At 38.7% G+C, this 18,832-nt stretch overlaps 1 protein-coding gene across 1 annotated transcript in view; it reads left to right on the forward strand.

Moving 5' to 3' along the window:
- The window catches only part of EGF (epidermal growth factor), a 99,782-nt gene that overhangs the window by 58,533 nt on the left and 22,417 nt on the right, over positions 1-18,832 (forward strand). Inside the window, exons 12-18 of the mRNA XM_003830021.7 lie at positions 2,210-2,314; positions 3,520-3,743; positions 7,472-7,639; positions 8,326-8,475; positions 10,913-11,032; positions 15,242-15,358; positions 16,093-16,218. Of these exons, the coding sequence (XP_003830069.1) occupies positions 2,210-2,314; positions 3,520-3,743; positions 7,472-7,639; positions 8,326-8,475; positions 10,913-11,032; positions 15,242-15,358; positions 16,093-16,218 (1,010 nt within the window). The remainder of the gene's footprint in view (positions 1-2,209; positions 2,315-3,519; positions 3,744-7,471; positions 7,640-8,325; positions 8,476-10,912; positions 11,033-15,241; positions 15,359-16,092; positions 16,219-18,832) is intronic.

An 18,832-nucleotide genomic window follows, 5' to 3' on the forward strand; every position in this document is an offset into this window, starting at 1 on the left:
TGGTCACAAGCAAGTGGCCTCAGAATTTCTTCCCTCCCACCAAGGGAAGAGGCACAGTGACAGTTGTGTCTGAGAACAGAACTTGACACATTAAGTTCAAAAATATCTTCCACCCAGCAGTATCCTTCTTATGACCACTTCATCCGGGAGTAAAATTATCTTTTTAAAGTGGCACTGGAGTAGAAATGGTTTCAAATTCTCCACTGCCTTTAGTTGGTAGTTTGCAAAGTGTTCCCAACCCAGCATAGTCACTGAGCCAGTTTTACCTTCACCTCTCTTCTGCATACTGCCTGTGAATAAGGCCCTGTGCATAGAGCCCTGTGCATGGAGTCCTGTTCCCTACACAGCACCTAGAAAATAGTTGGTGAACCAGCCACCAGAGAAGGTCTCCTTAGCATTCTGTAAAACCGGGAGGAGGGAATGGCCCTACCTTATGTTTCTAGGCAGGCTTGTTTCATGCAGACATTGCCCTCAAGAGCAAGGTGAGAGGCCTTTAACAGATGTTTATTGAATGAATTAAAGGTGGTTATATATTCTGGTTTGCAGCAGGGAAACAGGGAAAGCAGGCAGTACATGGGGAAAGGGAGGCTCTTCTTAGCCCTATTTATATCCCTTCTGCCTGTGGTCCCACCTGCTCCAAGAAGCTGCTGATCGTCCCTTGTTTGCTCCTGAAGGGGGCAGGGATGCTATAGAGTCATGTTTAGCATTTAAATTCATCCAGTTTTCTCCATTTCTCCTGCTACTGTTTTATCTCCTCACCGTCATCTCCTGCCTGCCTCGCCCTTTCACACTAAAGCCACAGCAAACTTTCTAAAGTGCAAGTATAACTGCCCCACATTCTTTAGGTCCTGTACTTTAGAACTTGTATATGTACATTCCCTTGCTTAGGGTACTCTTTCCATCCCCACCCACCTTTGCCTGGCTGCCTGCTTCTCATCTTCGTTTGTTATTATCTTCAGGAATCCTTCTCTGATCCCTGCTTGGCTGGGCTACCCACCCTGTCACCCTCCCTGAGTCTTCCAATTACATTCTTTACATCCTTCTTCTCAGCATGTGCTTTCATTTGCTGTGTTATAATCCCCTCTCCCTCTTTCCCCTCTTACTTCCCCCGACCTCTCCTCCTTCCCTTTCCCTCCACCTTTTCTTCCCCTCCCCATCCAGTCCACCTAACCCTTTCTCTTCCCCTCCCACCTCTGCCTCTCTCTCCCTCTGTTCCTGTTGAACTATGAGCTCTATAAGGACAGAGACAGGGCTTTATTTACTATTGTATCTCCAATGCTTAGACCAATCCCTGACACACAGTTGGTGCTCAGTAAATATTTGTTTGACAAATAAATAGAAAAATCAGGAAATAAGAATTTTCTACCCTGCCAGATTGCATTGGGTTATTTAATGTAAAGATTAGCAAGTAATATTTCAGTACCATTGGCCCTGTTTATCTACAGCCTCCACATCTGAGGATTCAACCAACCTTGGATCAAAAATATTCAAAAATTAAATTAAATTAAAAATAAGAATACAGTCATAAAAATAATACAAATAAAAACCAATAACTTATAACTGTATTTACATAGCATTTACATTACATGAGGTATAAGTAATCTAGAGATGATTTAAAGTATACAGGAGAATGTACATAGATTGTATCCAAATACTATGCCATTTTATATCAGGGAATTGAGCATCCTTGGAGAGTTCTGGTACCAATCCCCCACAGATGCCGAGGGACAATTTTACTCCCATTTGTCTTAGAATTAAATGGAAGAAAATTAAAGCCAATGTAAATCTCCACCTACTGTCTTTGTGCTGGCTTGTCTCCCTCGTCTTCATGATCCCATGAGGATAACAGTCTCTTTGCTTCTGGCTTCCATTGGTTTCAGCAGGAGATTGGAAGTTATAAAGAGAATGTCCTCACCCAGCCACTGACACAATCCTTTTACCTTGTCCTGTCATTGTGTATTTTCATTACCTGGAATAAATATTGGGATGCTAATTAAAAGTGTTTACAAATATAAAATTTGTGGGCTTATTGCTGCTACTTTGTTTGTGGGTGGGGGAGAGAGAAAGAGTAAGAGAGAGGGAGAGAGAAACAGAAATAGGAGCTGGTTTAGAATGCCTATCTTTGCATTTCAGAAAGAGGAGAAAGGAGTATTTTTGTTTGAAAAGTAAAGGTGTTATAACAAACTCCCTTATTTTGCACATATTTTAGGAAATCTCTGATTGGAAGGAGTGACTTAAATGGGAAACGTTCCAAAATAATCGCTAAGGAGAACCTCTCTCAACCACGAGGAATTGCTATTCATCCAATGGCCAAGTAGGTATTTGTAAAAATAAGGCACTGCTCTGCAGAGGTCATGTGACAGTTCATGGTTGATATGCTAGTGTCCAAAACCAGAAACCAAGAAAATCCATGCAATCTGTTCAAATCTTCAGCATGAATTCCTCATGCTTTTAATGTCTTGATTTTCTATTCTTGTATAATAATTTTATTGTTAATATGCTGTTTTAAATAAATTCAATTTGTTTTTGAAAGAAAAATGCACTGTAATTCATTAACCGACTAGACTCAAGCTCATTCGTCTATTTTCTTTAAAAATTTGCATTGTTGTTTACTGAGCAGAAAAGGATATTTGGATTATATGACTTATAGATTCTGTTTAGAAAAATCACAAGAAATAGGTCATTCCTAGATTTTAGATGACAGAAAACAGAAACTGTGAAAGGTTAGAAGACTGTGCTGTTAATTGTGAGTTAGTGACACACTTTCATTTACAGATTAGAGATTTAAGGACAATAAAGAATTTCTTCCTAGTTGTTAAAAAACAAAGATAAAAACCAACCCTATTTTATTTACACTGGAAATTTCACAATGATTTATGGGAGATAATATATTGATAGTAGTTGATAATTGATTTGGAGCCAGCCAAATGATTAAAACTGTGAGAATGTAACCATTTCTAAATAGGCCAATAAAAATTATGAACCATATTGACTTCAAAAAAAAATGTGCCCAGCACCTGATTTATGGAAGTTGAAATTAACTGAGTTAATAGAGTACATTGCATAAAACTGGGTAACAGATAAATATGATCTTTCCTTTGTGTTGTAGTTTTACAAATGCAGCGAATTTTACATATGCATAACAGAAGAACAGGCGAGCAAGATTTCATTGCCTTTTTGCAGTACAAAATGCTAATTCAAGAATATTTTACTCAAGCCTATTTACTCATGACTATTTGATTAGTCATATATTGCAATTTTTAAACCAATTTCTTTTTTAATCTAATGATCTGAGCTTTAATTCAACATTTCTTTTCGAAGATGCTTTACATAGACAAGTTAATTGCTCTGTGTTTCAAAATTATTTGCCGAACATACAGCGCTATCTCTTCTTCTGTATTCCTTAGTGTACCACTTTAGTATATCATGAGGTAATTTACATTGATATTTTCAATGATGAAAGAACAGAATAATTTATTTCATGCAGATATTATTTGTTGTGTGCTTTCTTGATTAAAGGAGATTATTCTGGACTGATACAGGGATTAATCCACGAATTGAAAGTTCTTCCCTCCAAGGCCTTGGCCGACTGATTATAGCCAGCTCTGATCTAATCTGGCCCAGTGGAATAACGATTGACTTCTTAACTGACAAGTTGTATTGGTGCGATGCCAAGCAGTCTGTGATTGAAATGGCCAATCTGGATGGTTCAAAACGCCGAAGACTTACCCAGAATGATGTAGGTGAGGCTTTGGGATGGGTGATTTCTTCATCCTGACTGTGTTTATGAGTGTTAAATACAAAATATGTTTACACACACACACATACCACTTAGCCGTATGGGTGAATATGGAATAGAGACAGACTTCTCCAGGGAATCATGAGCTGCAAGGCTTACCTTAACATTGGAATACTGGGTAAAAAATAGTGTTGCATAATCATTTCTCTTTCCGAGAAGTCCCAAAATCAGAATGAAAATATTAAAATTTTCTAAACTCCTTTAGGAATAAGAACTTGGTTCAGCTGTTTTCATTTCTTATGTTTTAGAAAAGTTGTTTCACAACAGTGATATTATAGGCACTTTTAGGCATGAATGAATGTCAGTTGATAACTTGTGCAAAGATTAATATAGTTTCCTCCCCTATTATTTTCAGATTTTACATGGGGTGACATATATTTTCATAAATATCTTTAAAACATTGTAGCTCATGCCAGCTGTTAAAAGAAGTACAAAATGGCAATGAAATAAGCAGTGGGAAATGTATTTTGACTCCAGGAATGTACAAAGACAGTATTTAAACTGGGCCTTGTGGTAAATAGATGATGACAAAAGATTATAAGCCTGCAAAAATTGGTCTTTGTATGTCAGTACTACCAGGATATGTTGACTAAACTGAAATTCTGAATTTAGTAGAGGGGCATTGAATGTTCTTGCACATAAAATGTATATGTTAAGATTGGCATCTCTGGATAGCTGCTTAGGTAAAGTATAGGAGCTCGATTGGAATTTGGAGAGAAGGAAATCTGTTAGAAGCCTATAGTGGTTGTCCAGGCAACAATTGGTGATGGTCTGAGTTTGGACATTGTCATTTAAAAATGGAATGAAGGATTATGATATTAAAAATTATTGTGCGTAAAAAATTGAGAGGATTTTGTAACAGATTGCATATAGAAAATGAGAGCCAGGGAAGTGTTGAAGATGCTTTGGAGAGTTAGAAATTGGTTGGGAAGATGAAAAAACATGGTTTCTCTCATTTAGGAAGAAGCTAACAAACTAATAATCTGTATAAGATACCTATTTTGCCCATTCTCTTTGGCTTAAGATAAGTATAATTTAAAATTTTGTGTATTTATAAGATTCTCTAAAAATTAAAGATATACTTCACAATAAGTGATATGCTTATGCACAACCTTAGACTTTATCATCCTTTTACTTCAGGGGTATTTATTGACACATTACAGGAACTGATGGTACAGTGGAGGGTAAAACAAATATGATATCTGTAAAGCCAAGGAATCTAGTGCAGAACACATACATTATTAAAAAAAAAAATCATCCAGGCTGGGCATGGTGGCTCACACCTCTAATCCCAGCACTTTGGGAGGCCAAGGTGGGAGGATCACTAGAGCCCAGGAGTTCGAGTCCAGCCTGGCCAACATGGCGAAACTCTGCTCCACTAAAAATACAAAAATTAGCTGGGCATGGTGGTGAGTGCCTGTAATCCCTCTGCCACTCAGGAGGCTGAGGTGAAAAGATCACTTGAGCCTGGGAGGTTGAGGCTGTAGTGAGCCGTGATTGTGCAACTGTACTCCAGCCTGGGTGACAGAGTGAAACCGTCTCAAAAAATACAAAAACCAAAAAATACATCACCCAAATAAATGTAAAATTGTATCTTTGACATAAAAAGGTAGAAAGGAATTTGAAAATTTCTAACCAGAATGTGAGGACACCATATTTTAAACCGAAAAGCATAGCAGATAGTTTGTGTATCATTTATATTGCTACTATATTATATGACTAATACAACTGACTATTGAAGGCCATTATCAAATAATTTTATATTAAATTATGTAAGTAACATTCCCATTATTACAGTGCCATCTACTGGTATATATGTGGTGGCTTCCCCGCTGCCAGTTAAGAATTTCTAAGAGTGGATGTTCCGTGCTGTTACCACAAAAATGATAACTGAGGTAATGCATTTGTTAATTGGCTAGATTCAGCCATTCCACAATGTATATATATTTTAAAACATCATGTTGTACGCAATAAAAACATATAATATTGTTTGTACATTAAAAATGTATTTTAAAAGTTTGAAGATATTCTTAATTTAAAATGCAATTAATTGTGGTTCTTCTGTAAACAAAAAATAAGAAAGATTATGTCTAGTGTGAGGTATTTGTTTAAACACTATAGCTAATTCTAACATGTGCTTTAACATGGATTAATTCCTGAGGACATTATGCCAAGTGAAATAAGCTAGTCACAAAAAGACACGTACTGTACAATTCCAATTATTTGAGGTATCTAGAGTAGCCAAATTCATAGGAAAAGAAAGGAGAATGGTGGTTTCCAGGGGATGTGGGAGAGGAAATGAGAAGTTGTTTAATGGACATAGAGTTTCAGTTTTGCAAGATGAAAAAATTCTGGAGATTGGTTGTACAACAATGTGTGAGTGTACTTAACACTACTGAACTTAGAAATGGTTGAGATGTTAAGTTTTCTGTTATGCTTTTTCACCATGATGAAAAAGAACTACAGCTATGTTAAAAATTCCCTTGCTGTACTTAAGGCTTTAATTTGGGACAAAGGGCCAGAGACTAGAATGAATCTTAATGACCCTGATCAACAATGATAAGTGGAGACTCATTGTAACCGGAACAAGTTATTTGAGTTTGCCACCAGTAGGGGAAGACATTCATTCTAATCTGTCAAATCCATTGCTCGTTTACAAAAAGAGTGGTCTGTGGGAATGTGAGTAGCCTTGATTAAAACATCCAACTTCAGCCTCCTTAGCTTTAGTCTCTAACCACCTGAGATAGAACGTTAAAACATTCCCTTGCGTATTCAATACTTGCATGCCTTCTCAGAGCAGTTCCAGTGGCACAGAGAGGTAGGTTTGGTGAAGGTGGGCTCAGAAAGATGCCCACTTACTGTTAGTAGGAGGCATGAAAATGGAGGCAGCAGATAATAAATGACTCTTTCAAAAATGTGGCTAAAAAGGGAAGGAAAGAGACAAGGAGGAGCTAGAGGGGTCACGGGGATGAGGAAATGAAGATGGGAGAGAGGATATAGTAGACAGAGGGAACAAAGCTAGTGGAATGAAGAGAGGGAAGATGTAAGAGAAAGGGGGTGGTTGTTGATGGATCCAGGCCCTAGAGAAGGCAGGAAGGGTGACATCAGGGGCACAATATTAAATAAGGAGAGAGGGGAAAGAAGGTGGGGGACTAATGCAGGCAAATGTGTTGGTGGAGATGGGAATGTGGGGAGACTCTTATACAATTACCTCAAATTTTGAAAAATCCTTACAACAACTTGTGAATTTGATCTACCGCTTATTACTGCTGCTCAAAAGAGTAGGAACCTAAGGCAAAGAGTGGTAAGATAAGTTACTCGAGTTTAGTCTATAAATAGCGACAGATGTACTAAACAAGGAAAATTCCACCTTTCTCCTTCATGGGGCTAGGACGACAATCAGCCCACATTCTCCCACTCTGCAAGTGCTGGGTGATAGTGGGCCTTGCTGGGACCTCATGCCACTATGCTCCCATTCTAAGGTGACGTTCCCTCCTCATGTGGGCTTTCCTTGAGGCAGGTGTGTGAGTCGGTGGCTCACTCATAACTTGCTGAGTAGCTAAAGAGCTGATTTAGTGTAGGAATGTTGTGTAAATTTCAAGCCTTGTCCTTTCATAAATAGTCATTGCAAAGACAAAGAAGGTGTATTTAACAAACTTGAATTGTTTCCAGGTCACCCATTTGCTGTAGCAGTGTTTGAGGATTATGTGTGGTTCTCAGATTGGGCTATGCCATCAGTAATAAGAGTAAACAAGAGGACTGGCAAAGATAGAGTACGTCTCCAAGGCAGCATGCTGAAGCCCTCATCACTGGTTGTGGTTCATCCATTGGTAAAACCAGGTACATACTGGAGATGTTACACAGTCTTTCCTTGGCTGGAATCTGCAACTGTTTTAATTGTTTGATGTCATGCAGTTGGGGTGGGGGTGGAGGGGATTTTGTAACTTTCACTAACTGTGTAGATGTTAAGATTTTCTAAGATTTAGGTTTGTTTAAGACAATCTGGTAGTTTGGTAATTGGGGCTTTATCCCTCCAATTTCACCTCTTTTCTTGAACAACTTTTACTTACCTGCTGCATTTCGAAGAGCCTTGGGTTAAGGCAGGCAATTTAGACACTGGCAGTGGAAGCTTCTGTCGACACTTGGACCTTTCCATACCCCTGAGGAGTGAGCAAATGGAAAAGGCATTTCACATTTTATAGTAGCTCTTCTTTCTGAATTGCTCTTTGTCAGTTTGACTAGATGATGAGTCAGGAAATAAGAATCACATTTGACTAAAGAGCTTCTTGAAAAAAGTGCTGGCTATACCCAGTACTAATAAGGTAATAACATTCTGGGCTTATCTTAGAATCAGTGGCTCCTTGGGGGAACTCTTCTGAAATAGCTATTGATATACCCTCTGTTTAGATACACTGCATTTCTCTCCCTAAAAGCTATAGCTCCCTAAAAGCAAGCTGTAGACTTGCATTAATGGCATCCTTTTCATCTTCAAACCCACTTGTGAATTTGTTTCTTTTCTCTACTAGGAGCAGATCCCTGCTTATATCAAAATGGAGGCTGTGAACATATTTGCAAAAAGAGGCTTGGAACTGCTTGGTGTTCGTGTCGTGAAGGTTTTATGAAAGCCTCAGATGGGAAAACGTGTCTGGCTCTGGATGGTCATCAGCTGTTGGCAGGTAATATAATAAATTATGTGGCAAATTACCTAACGTTGACTCAGAAATACAGCTGTACATCAATCTTTATGCTTTTGCTGATTTTGAATATTTTGGATGTTAAAAGTTCTCCTGTTTTTAGGAATGCTAAGAATTTGTTTGTTTGTTTGTTCTCTTCTGCTGAGTTTTGAGTTCCTTATTACAGGCAAAATCCAATTGACCTCTAGTGGTAACAGTCTTAAGCTCCAAGCCCTCCACCTCCCCATTTATAGTGGAGTGGGTCCCAGGCTTGGAAATAAGTGTCAAAATGCTATCACCTCACAAAAATGTTCAGCGATATTTTGTTTAGAAGTTTTATGTCCTCAATTTTAGAGGTAGTAGTATATGATCTCTTATCACATGACAGGTCTTAATAAGAAAATCAAAGTCCTTTATAAAAAATAACTTCAGGATATCAAACAAATGTGGGAAATCCAGCCTGAGAAGGCTTGTGATGTACTTTTTTACAAACTAGATATGACTTTGAGGAAGAGGAAGAGTAAACCAAGTGTGAGGTATAACCAGTAGTACTTATTTGCCTCCCTTGAACGTGCACCCAAACAATCTGGGCATCTGTGGATTCATCCCTTGATATCTTTCTAGCAGAAATATACCAAAGATAATTTACATTTTATTAAATTTTTTAAAAATTTATATTTATCTGTTAGGGATGGTGTAAATATAAGTAAAGTAACAGATTGATGAAAAATAAACAAAACAAAAGTTATGCAATGAAAAAAAGAGGCTAGTTTCAGCTCACAATTCAAAATTTACTTATGTTTTTCCTCTAGCTAACCATCATAACTTTAGTATGCACTGAAAGAATTTATATGTATTTCTTATTTTATTACATAGAGTGTTAAAAAGCTGTGTAGTCAATGGTCAAGAGTTTTAAAAATTAATAATTCTTATTGATTCACAACAATCTTCTTGTGAAACTGGGTTTTATTTTTATTTTTTGAGACAGGGTCTCCCTCTGTTGCTCAGGCTGGAGTACAGTGGCATGATCATGGCTCACTGCAGCCTTGGCCCCACCCAGGCTCAAATAGCTGGGACCCTACCTTAGCCTCCTAGTAGCTGGGACCACAGGCATGCACCACCATGCCTGGCTAATTTATTTTTATTTTTATTTAATTTATTTAAATTATTAATTATTAATGTATTTAAATTATTATTTTATTTTATTTTTATTTTTTGTAGAGATAAGGTCGTGCTATGTTGTCTAGGCTGGTCTTGAACTTCTGGCCTCAAGTGGTCTTCCCACCTCGGCCTCCCAAAGTGCTGGGATTATAGGTGTAAGCTACCCTGCCCAGCCAATTTTTTTTTCTTTTTCTTTTTCTTTTTTTGAGACAGGGTCTTGCTCTGTCACCCAGGCTGGAGTGCAGTGGCAAGATCTCAGCTCACTGCAACCTCTGCCTCTAGGGTTCAAGAGATTCTCCTGCCTCAGCCTCCCAAGTAGCCGGGATTACAGGCGTGCACCATCATGCCCAGCTGATTTTTGTATTTTTAGTAGAGACAGGGTTTCACCGTGTTGGCCAGGCTGGTCTCAAACTCTTGGCCTCATGTGATCCACCCGCCTTGGCCTCCCAAAGTGCTGGGATTACAGACATGAGCCACCGTGCCCGGCCTTTTTTCTTTTCTTTTCTTTTCTTTTTTAATATGAGTGTGTGGCAGTGAAGAGCTCAGCTACTGGTAGAGTTTGCTGTCATTTCCTTTTTCCATACTAAGACACCAGCTGTTGCCCACATTCCTTTTGCCATACCAGTACAAATGTGAACATGGTGGAAAAAGGCAGTTAACTTTATAGTATTATGAAAAGAATTATGACTTTAGGGACATTCTGAAGGATGAGCCCAGGGTTCTGTGGATCACAGTTTAGAAAACTGCTGTCTTACAGAATCCATTTCTCCCCTGTTCTGAGAGTGGGCAGTGCGAGAATCTTATGCCTGTATTAAATCATGACTTTTTAATGTCCTTTCATATTATAAGATGTAGGTAAAATCAGGCTAAAATAAGCATGAAAGCAGCATAAAGGAGGAAGAATGTGTATGGAAGACAAGTAGGGAAGATCATCTATTTTGTCCTTAATAACCGTGGGCTGTGATTATGAGCTGATCACGTCCCTGAGGGTTTTGGTATTTTACTCTTGTTTTTTGCCAGTACCTGAAAGAGTCCTATCTTTCTTCCGTACTGGTTCCTTATTCCCCGAATCATTAAGTGCTCAGTGAAAATGAGAGGGTGTGGGATAGCAGGGTGAGGTTTACTAAGTTACCAAGACCCTGACAGTTTTTCTGAATCCTCTTACTGTAAGAATGAGTCTGAACTCACAACCAATGAATAGTCATAAACATAAATGAAATCAAACTTTTTTTTTGAAACAGAAAAGCTAAATTTAATTGCATCTATTGACCTTCAATAGGTGGTGAAGTTGATCTAAAGAACCAAGTAACACCATTGGACATCTTGTCCCAGACTAGAGTGTCAGAAGATAACATTACAGAATCTCAACACATGCTAGTGGCTGAAATCATGGTGTCAGGTATGAATAACTAGTTCTCCAATATACCTTTGGTTCCAACAGTTTCCATCCTACCAATGAGAAATTTTGAATTACCTTTCTAACTTAATATTGGCTAAGTTCTACACAAGGCTAATGAAACCAAACCTTGGACTCAAGTCTGTCTCTTCTGAATGATGTGCCTGAGAAAGATGGCTGCATATTAGTCTGGACATAAACAGGACACCTTGAGAGTCTTTGGATGTGAGTCTTTGTTCTGTGAAGAAACAAAGTAACTTGGAAACAAAAGTAAAACATAGGACAACATATTTGAATGTATTTCCATCCACCCCTGATATTTTTGGTATTTGGTCCACCTTGCTGTTTTTCTATTAGCCTGAAAAGTTGATAGTAATTGATAAACAAATATAGGTTGAGCACTTCAATTGCTGCAGAAAGTCCACAAACAGCAAACGTTGGAATTCTTTTCTTCTGTGTTGCACATTTGTCACTAAAATGCCAAATCATGTGTTCAGTATGTAACAACTTTAGGGAACCTAAGTCTTTCTTGTTCCATATTCACCTAGGAGGTCAGTGGTTTTTCCAGCTGGGTTCAGCTCAGCCCTAGAGCTTCTGCAAACCCCATCCTTTCACTTTAGGTCACTGCCCTTCAAGCAGTGCAATTTGACTTTGAAACATTTTATTTGTTTGTGTTACTAAGTAACACTTTAACAAGATGTATGTGGCAAAAAAAAAAAAAAAAAGGAAAATATTTCAAAACTCCACATTAGGACATTTAAGGAGATGCTTTACCCAACTTTTGTGGTCTGCAAACTACTTTGTTGATGTATGTGGCTCTGGGTACCTCTTACCTCACCTTATCAGTGTGATTTTTTTATAAGATATAAATAAGGAGGTTCATAATTTTAGTAATAACAATAACATTTGCAGAGAATGTTAGATTATATATACAGTCATCCATCTGTATCCACAGGGGATTGATTCCAGGATTCCCAAGTATATCAAAATCTGCACATATGCAAGTCCCAAAGTCACCCCATGGAACCCAGGTATACAAAACATCAGGCATCGGTGTAGGCAGGTTTCACATCCCATCAATAATACTGATCTGTATTCAGTTGAAAAAAATCCAGGTATAAGTGGACCTGTGCAGTTCAAACCCGTGTTGTTCAAGGGTCAACCGTAATCTCTAATTTGATCCTCATTACAAATCAGTTCACAGATATGAAAGCAGAGAGACTGAGATCTATTAAGTTAGTGACTTGACCAAAGGTTTTTGAAAATTATGACCAAATAATTAATTCATGTGAAAATAAGACGTTCTGGAAAACTTCATTAACATTAGGAATATAGTGTGTTTAGCAATTTATTTGGCATACACTGTGCTAAGTGCTGGGGATACCAAGATGAGCTAAATACCATCCCAGTCCTCAAGGCCACAGTTAGTTGTGGAGACAAACAGCATGAAAGAATAAAATACTTTAAACCAATGTTAGGGATGTAGAGAACCTTTGCAAAGTCACCAGGAATCCCTAGAGATTCATAGAGCATATTTTGAAAGACTAATGGTTGAGGGACTGAAAGACTAAGATAAATGACAGATAGGTGGGAATGGGGGAGTGATTAAGTGACCAAAGTATTTGTGAATTTGGCTTAATACCTGCAGCCTAGTGCAGAATAGAGGGAGCTGATTGTCCTGGTGAAAAACCCCTCATCTTTCCATACCTGGATTGTGTTCTGTGTTGTCCTAGCTTGTGAAGTCTTACTTCCACCTAAGTCAGGCTTGGGGGTCTAATTTCTGTTTCAGAGTGAGATTTCACATCAACAAAGTGTCTATGGCTAAAAGACAATGTGAAAACTCCACATTAGGATTTTAGAGTATAATCTAAAATTCTTAACGTGGCCTTTTGGGCCCTGTATGAAACAACCTTTAGACACCTCCCCAGCCTCAACAAGGGCTCACCAGCCCTCTTGCCTTCGGCTTTCTGTGGCCTGCTTCCCTCATCCTGGCCTGGTTTCTAACAGACATGGACATGTGTGCTAGTTGTTTTTTCAGCCCATGGTGTGTTTCTTAGCCCTTCAAAGTCCTGTGTGTCCTTCGCCCTCTGGCTCAGAAAGCCTTTCCTAGTTCCTGACCGGGCTAGGGCTGCCTATTACAGCTCTCTTAGAACCTCACTTCTGCCCCTTGATCACATTCATCACACTTGTACTTCAATAACCAATTATGCAAAACAGCAGAGCCTTTGTCAATAGCAGAGCCCTATTCTTCACCACTGTATTTTTGCCTCTCAGGAAGGCCTAATATGTAGTAGGTACTTTCAAATGAATTATATTAGTTTCACTAACAGGACCTTGGGTCTCTTCTAGTGTGATAAGGTTAATTCTTATTTAAATTATCACAATATCTTTCTTTGTCATCTTTATTTAAATATGTATCAAAGAGAGTTTGATCAAATATTTGACTAAATATCTTGATCAAAGGGGTTTTTTTTAAGGTCACTTTTTATTCTAGTCCTTAGAACCATCATGAAAAATAGACCTGGCAGAAATTGTCACTGCTGTTTTAGAGAAGAGGAATGTGAACACAGGCATTTATTTCTTCCAGAGCTTCTTTGTGGTAGAAACAACAACAACAACTTTGGCTGTAGCCTGTCCCTCCTACAACTGCATAACTATTGCTTTTCATTACGCACAGCTGCCTTGGGTTTGCATGTTACCAAGTAAATCCTGAATCATATTCTAATTTAAGATAATTCTGCAAGTGATTTAAAACATCTTGGGTAATCGGATACTGTCCACTCTACACTCTGAGCAGCCTTGTGATTTGGGAGCTAGTCTTCCAAATAAATGCTGAATTAAATGGATAATTGATTTGTTCTGATCTTATCCATCTCTAAGAGTCATGAGTGACAGGAGATAACCAAGCAAGCATGAAAGGCATCTGCTCCCACAAGAGAAATCTTCTCGCTCAAGTAGCTAAGCAAATCAAATGCAATTACCCAATGTCTGCATTCACATGCCACCTGAATCCTACTTAGATCATTTAACTTTCTTTAATTTATTGGCAAGTTTGGAGGGCTTTTTAAAAAATCTCTTCTGTACTAAGATGAGCAAGCTTACCAGTGAATAGACAGATGATAAATTATATCCTACTGTGGTATGTCAGATTCCCCCAACTCCAAAAAGGTAGGGCAGAGTGGCATTTGGAGAATGATTACATGCATAAGTAAAGAGAAAAAAAAAAAACCTGCTCATGTTTATGGCTCAACATATAACTCTGTTCCCCAGGGCACTTGGATTTCAATGGAGTATGAAGTGAAATGATCCATTTACTGCACTTAACTTGTATGGTTCATGATTTTGTAAAAGTGCCTTGAGGTGTGCAAGTCACTACATAAATCTTGATAATAAACACACATTGTGACATACTTATTCTATTATATATGATATTAGTAAATTGTCAGTAAATCTTTTTATGATTGAATTTCTTTGCCATGTTGGTGCACAGATCTACTTGCTAAATATTAGTCTGTGTGTCTTTGGGGGATAAGAATAGATTGACTCCTTTTGTTGTCAAAATGGTTGGGAAGTTTCAAAACAAGCAACAGACCTTTCAAATTTGAGTCTATTTGCTTCTAGCAATTTTATAATTTACATTTGCAAATGCTTTTAAAAATTATAAATAAGTTCATATAGGGTTCCTTGAACACACCAGATAGTGCTTTAAAACTAAAGTTCTTTGAGGGCACATAAACAGAAACATGGCTATGGGACTTTTGGGACTATGCATCTCTTTTTTTTTTTTTTTTTGACAGTGTCTCACTTTGTCACCCAGGCTGGAGTGCAGTGGCACCATCTTGTCTCACTGCAGCATCAACCTCCTGATTCTCCTACCTCAGCCCCCCAAGTAGCTGGGACTATACACCAGTTTTCAGTAGAGACAGAGTTTCACCATGTTGCCCAGGCTGGTCTCGAACTCCTGGGCTCAAGTAATCCATCCTCAGCTTCCCAAAGTGCTGGGATTACAAGCATGAACCACTGCACCCAGCCAGCTATGGATCTTTCAATGTAGTATAGTTTATAGGTCAACTAAGTGTTTCTATTTGGAGGTTAACCTGTCCCAGAACTTGGGAAAGGAAGTGGTGGACTGTTCTGTAGAACCAGAAGATTAAAGTCCGTTTTCTTCTCTAAGGTCTAGAAATAACTGCACGGGATTCTTGCTATTTGCAGATCAAGATGACTGTGCTCCTGTGGGATGCAGCACGTATGCTCGGTGTATTTCAGAGGGAGAGGATGCCACATGTCAGTGTTTGAAAGGATTTGCTGGGGATGGAAAACTATGTTCTGGTAAGAGAAAAGGGCAAATACACATATTTGGACAATACTGAACCAGAAACATTTTTTCTGCTCTTTCTGACTCAAAAACTCCAGAAGGATTTATGTAATCAGCAGATTTGAATAAGTTATTTGATGTTAGCTAAAAAAAAAAAAATTGAATGACATGCATAGAAAATGAGACATATAAATATATTTACACAAATACATTGAGTTTATAGTAAAATTTATGATTACGCAATATATGCAGTTGTCATTAAGGGGAAGAATTTATAATTAGCTTTAGAAGCATGAATTTGAGTTCAAGTCAAGTTTATGACTTAACCAATTCCAATGAAAACACAACTTTTTTTTTTTTTTTTTTTTTTTTTTTACCCCAGAAGCTTAGGTCATAAGTTTTAGTCAAATGAATAGATTAATAGATGGGTTCCTATTTTATATTAATAGCCTCAAAATTATAATTTAACGATTGCTGGAAAGATCTCAGTCCTTATGGTCTGAAACTCTGGCAGAAAGTGATTTATTTACATATTTGCCTAATCGGATAGGTGGGAACTCTGTAAAGACTAATTCAGCAGTAACTTGTGAACTTTATGTCCAAGATGCAGGGCGTGCATGATGTTGGCAACAGCACCTGTAAAGGACTGAATAAGAATTGAATATACGATTATGCTTATTCTTTCCAACTAGTCCCATTTATATCAGGATTGCCTAAATATTGCACTAGTTCATAATTTTGCCCACAGATATAGATGAATGTGAGATGGGTGTCCCAGTGTGCCCCCCTGCCTCCTCCAAGTGCATCAACACCGAAGGTGGTTATGTCTGCCGGTGCTCAGAAGGCTACCAAGGAGATGGGATTCACTGTCTCGGTAAGAGGACACATGTGCTGAGGAGGAGGGCAGAGGCAGGCCTCAGAAATCGGGAAACAATGTGGGTGCATGAGCAGAGAGAAGACAGGATATAATTGGGGTGACACACATGTCAAGATTTAAAGAGTTGTGCGACCTGCTCAAACTGACATATTTCCATTCTTGGTGAACAGTCAAGTTTGTGCCCGTGTGTTATTACTGCCCTAGTCAGCTTCAAGCCCCTTTGGAGGCTGTTTACTCCTCTGCCTTTCTAATTCTTTCTGGGGTTTGAGTGACACCAGTGTCTCATCAATACTTCCCACCTTGAGCCATCATGGGGGGAGTTGGACAGCATTTACTTGTCAGTGAATTTGGTAAGAGAAATGTGGTGAACTGCAGAGCTGATGACAGTTTGTTGGAAGTCACTGCTGTGTGTATAAAGAAAAGGAGGTGTGGCTTGTCAAAGGGCTCCTCTCACATTTCTTGATAAGTTCAATAGGTGGGAGAGTCAAGCCACTGACATTGAAATACAAGTAAAGAATGATTCAACCCTCTTTCGTAATCCCCGTCCTCTGGCAAGGTCTGGGTGTGGCACGTTGGATTGGGAGTTCGCGTCGTGGATGTCTCATACGTTTCCAGGTGTCAGTAGCATCGCATCACATACAAGTGAAAACCTGCCTGAAGCCGTCTGAGGCACGGTGAAGTGATTATCTGAGGTTTTACAGCGCTTTAAAACTTCTCTTTCAGTATTTTCTTTCCCTCCTTCTGAAAACCTAAGAAACTGATAAGAAGCTCAAATGATACTGCTTTCTCCCACTTGCTAAGGTTAAAGATGAAATATCAATCATAACTATCAATCTTTTGAATCTGGTTGATTTAAATCAGACCTTTATTGGATTAGTTTTGTGGAATCCACAGACATCTGTAAACACTCTTTTAAGCACATATTTGGCTGTCAGTCAGGAAAATGTCACTGCTCTAATTAAGCAGGCCCATAGATAATTTAGACAAGCTGATTTCATGTTTAATTTCCTTTGAAGAGAAAGGAAGGTATCTCTTCTTGGATGTTTAAACTCGTTAGGCTCTGGTTTCTCACACTGTTACTAACTCATCTCCTTCCAGTATCGAGCACGCAATGGGGCGTGCTCACCCTGCCTGCATGGTTGGCACGGAGTCCTCAGACTCCATGAAAGCAGTGGGCTTGCTCCTCTATTCTCTCTCCCCCAGCTCACTCTCACTCTCTCTCCCCGCCCCATATATATATGTAGTTATAATACTTCGAACCTTGCCTGGCACATAAAAAGTGCTATGTAAAATTTTATCCTTCTTATTATTAAGAGTAGTTGAGTTTCTTGGTCAAGCATACTTCTTTGTCTTTGCTTTGGAAAAGCTCTCTCTTTCTCTCAAGGTGATAGTTTATTGAAATTATATCAGGGACTCATAAAAGAGTCGGTTTGGGCCATCTGGGATAGCAATTCAATGTGTTAAATATTTAATTGGCCCCTATTAAGAATAAGGCCACAGTACTGGAAACCCTGAGAATTATCAGGATGAGGAAGGTAGTCTTTGATTGCAAGGAAAATGTGACCTAAAAGAAATATAACTGTGATCAGTGATGAAGAAGGGTGCACATCATAAGAGAAGTAAAAACCACAATGAAAGTTCAGAACTGGGAGAAATATTTGTTTGAGGTATTGGGAAAGATTTCAGGGAGGAAGTGTCGTTTTGGAAGGAGCATGGGGGATAAGTAATTTCATTTGCAGAAATGTGAAGGGATGGGAGGAGTCCAGGCATGAACAGATCACATGACTGCCATTAAGGGTAGAGAGTAGCCTAGTTGAGCACTAAGTTTAGGTTATATGAGGGGAAGAACGGAAACTAAGGCTGATAAGGTAGTGTATGCCATAACAAAATATCCTAGACTGGATGGCTTAAGCAACAGAAATATATCCTCTCATGGTTCTGGAGGCTCGAAGTCCCAGATCAAGGTGCTGGCTGATTTGGTTTTGGGTGAAGGGTCTCTTCCTGGCTTGCAGATGGCCACCTGCTCACTGTGTTCTCACATGGCCTTCCCTCTTTGATGTGGAGAGAGAGAGAAAGAGAGACAGAGAGCAAGAGAATGCTCTAGTTTCTCTTCCTCTTTTGTTTTCTTCTTCCTCTTCTTTTAAGGACACCAATGCTGTTGGATTAGGACCCCACCCTTATGACCCCATATAACCTTACTTTCCTCTTGGTAGATGCTTTCTTCAAATACAGTCACTTTGGGAGTTAGGGCTCAACATATGAATTGGAGGGGCAGGGACACATTTCAGCCTGTAACAGATGGGTTGGGTTACCTCTGCGGAAGACTAAAATCTGAGGGTTAGTCACTGAGGTTTCACTTCTCCAGTGAAACTGGCTGAGGGTCAGACAGTCAGTGTTGTCCCAAAGTTTCTACTAACCACATTACAACTGTAAAATGAAACAGGTGAAATGAATTTTAGCAATAATATTTTATGTATTCAAATATATCCAAAATATTAACATTTTAATATATAATCAGTGTAAAAATTATTGAGATATTTAATATTCTTTTTTATTTTGGTACTAAGTCTTCAAACTCTAATGTGTGTTTTATACTCACAGCACTTGTTAA

This window comes from Pan paniscus, chromosome 3 (genome assembly GCF_029289425.2).
Source record: "Pan paniscus chromosome 3, NHGRI_mPanPan1-v2.0_pri, whole genome shotgun sequence".
NCBI classification, from domain to species: domain Eukaryota; kingdom Metazoa; phylum Chordata; class Mammalia; order Primates; family Hominidae; genus Pan; species Pan paniscus.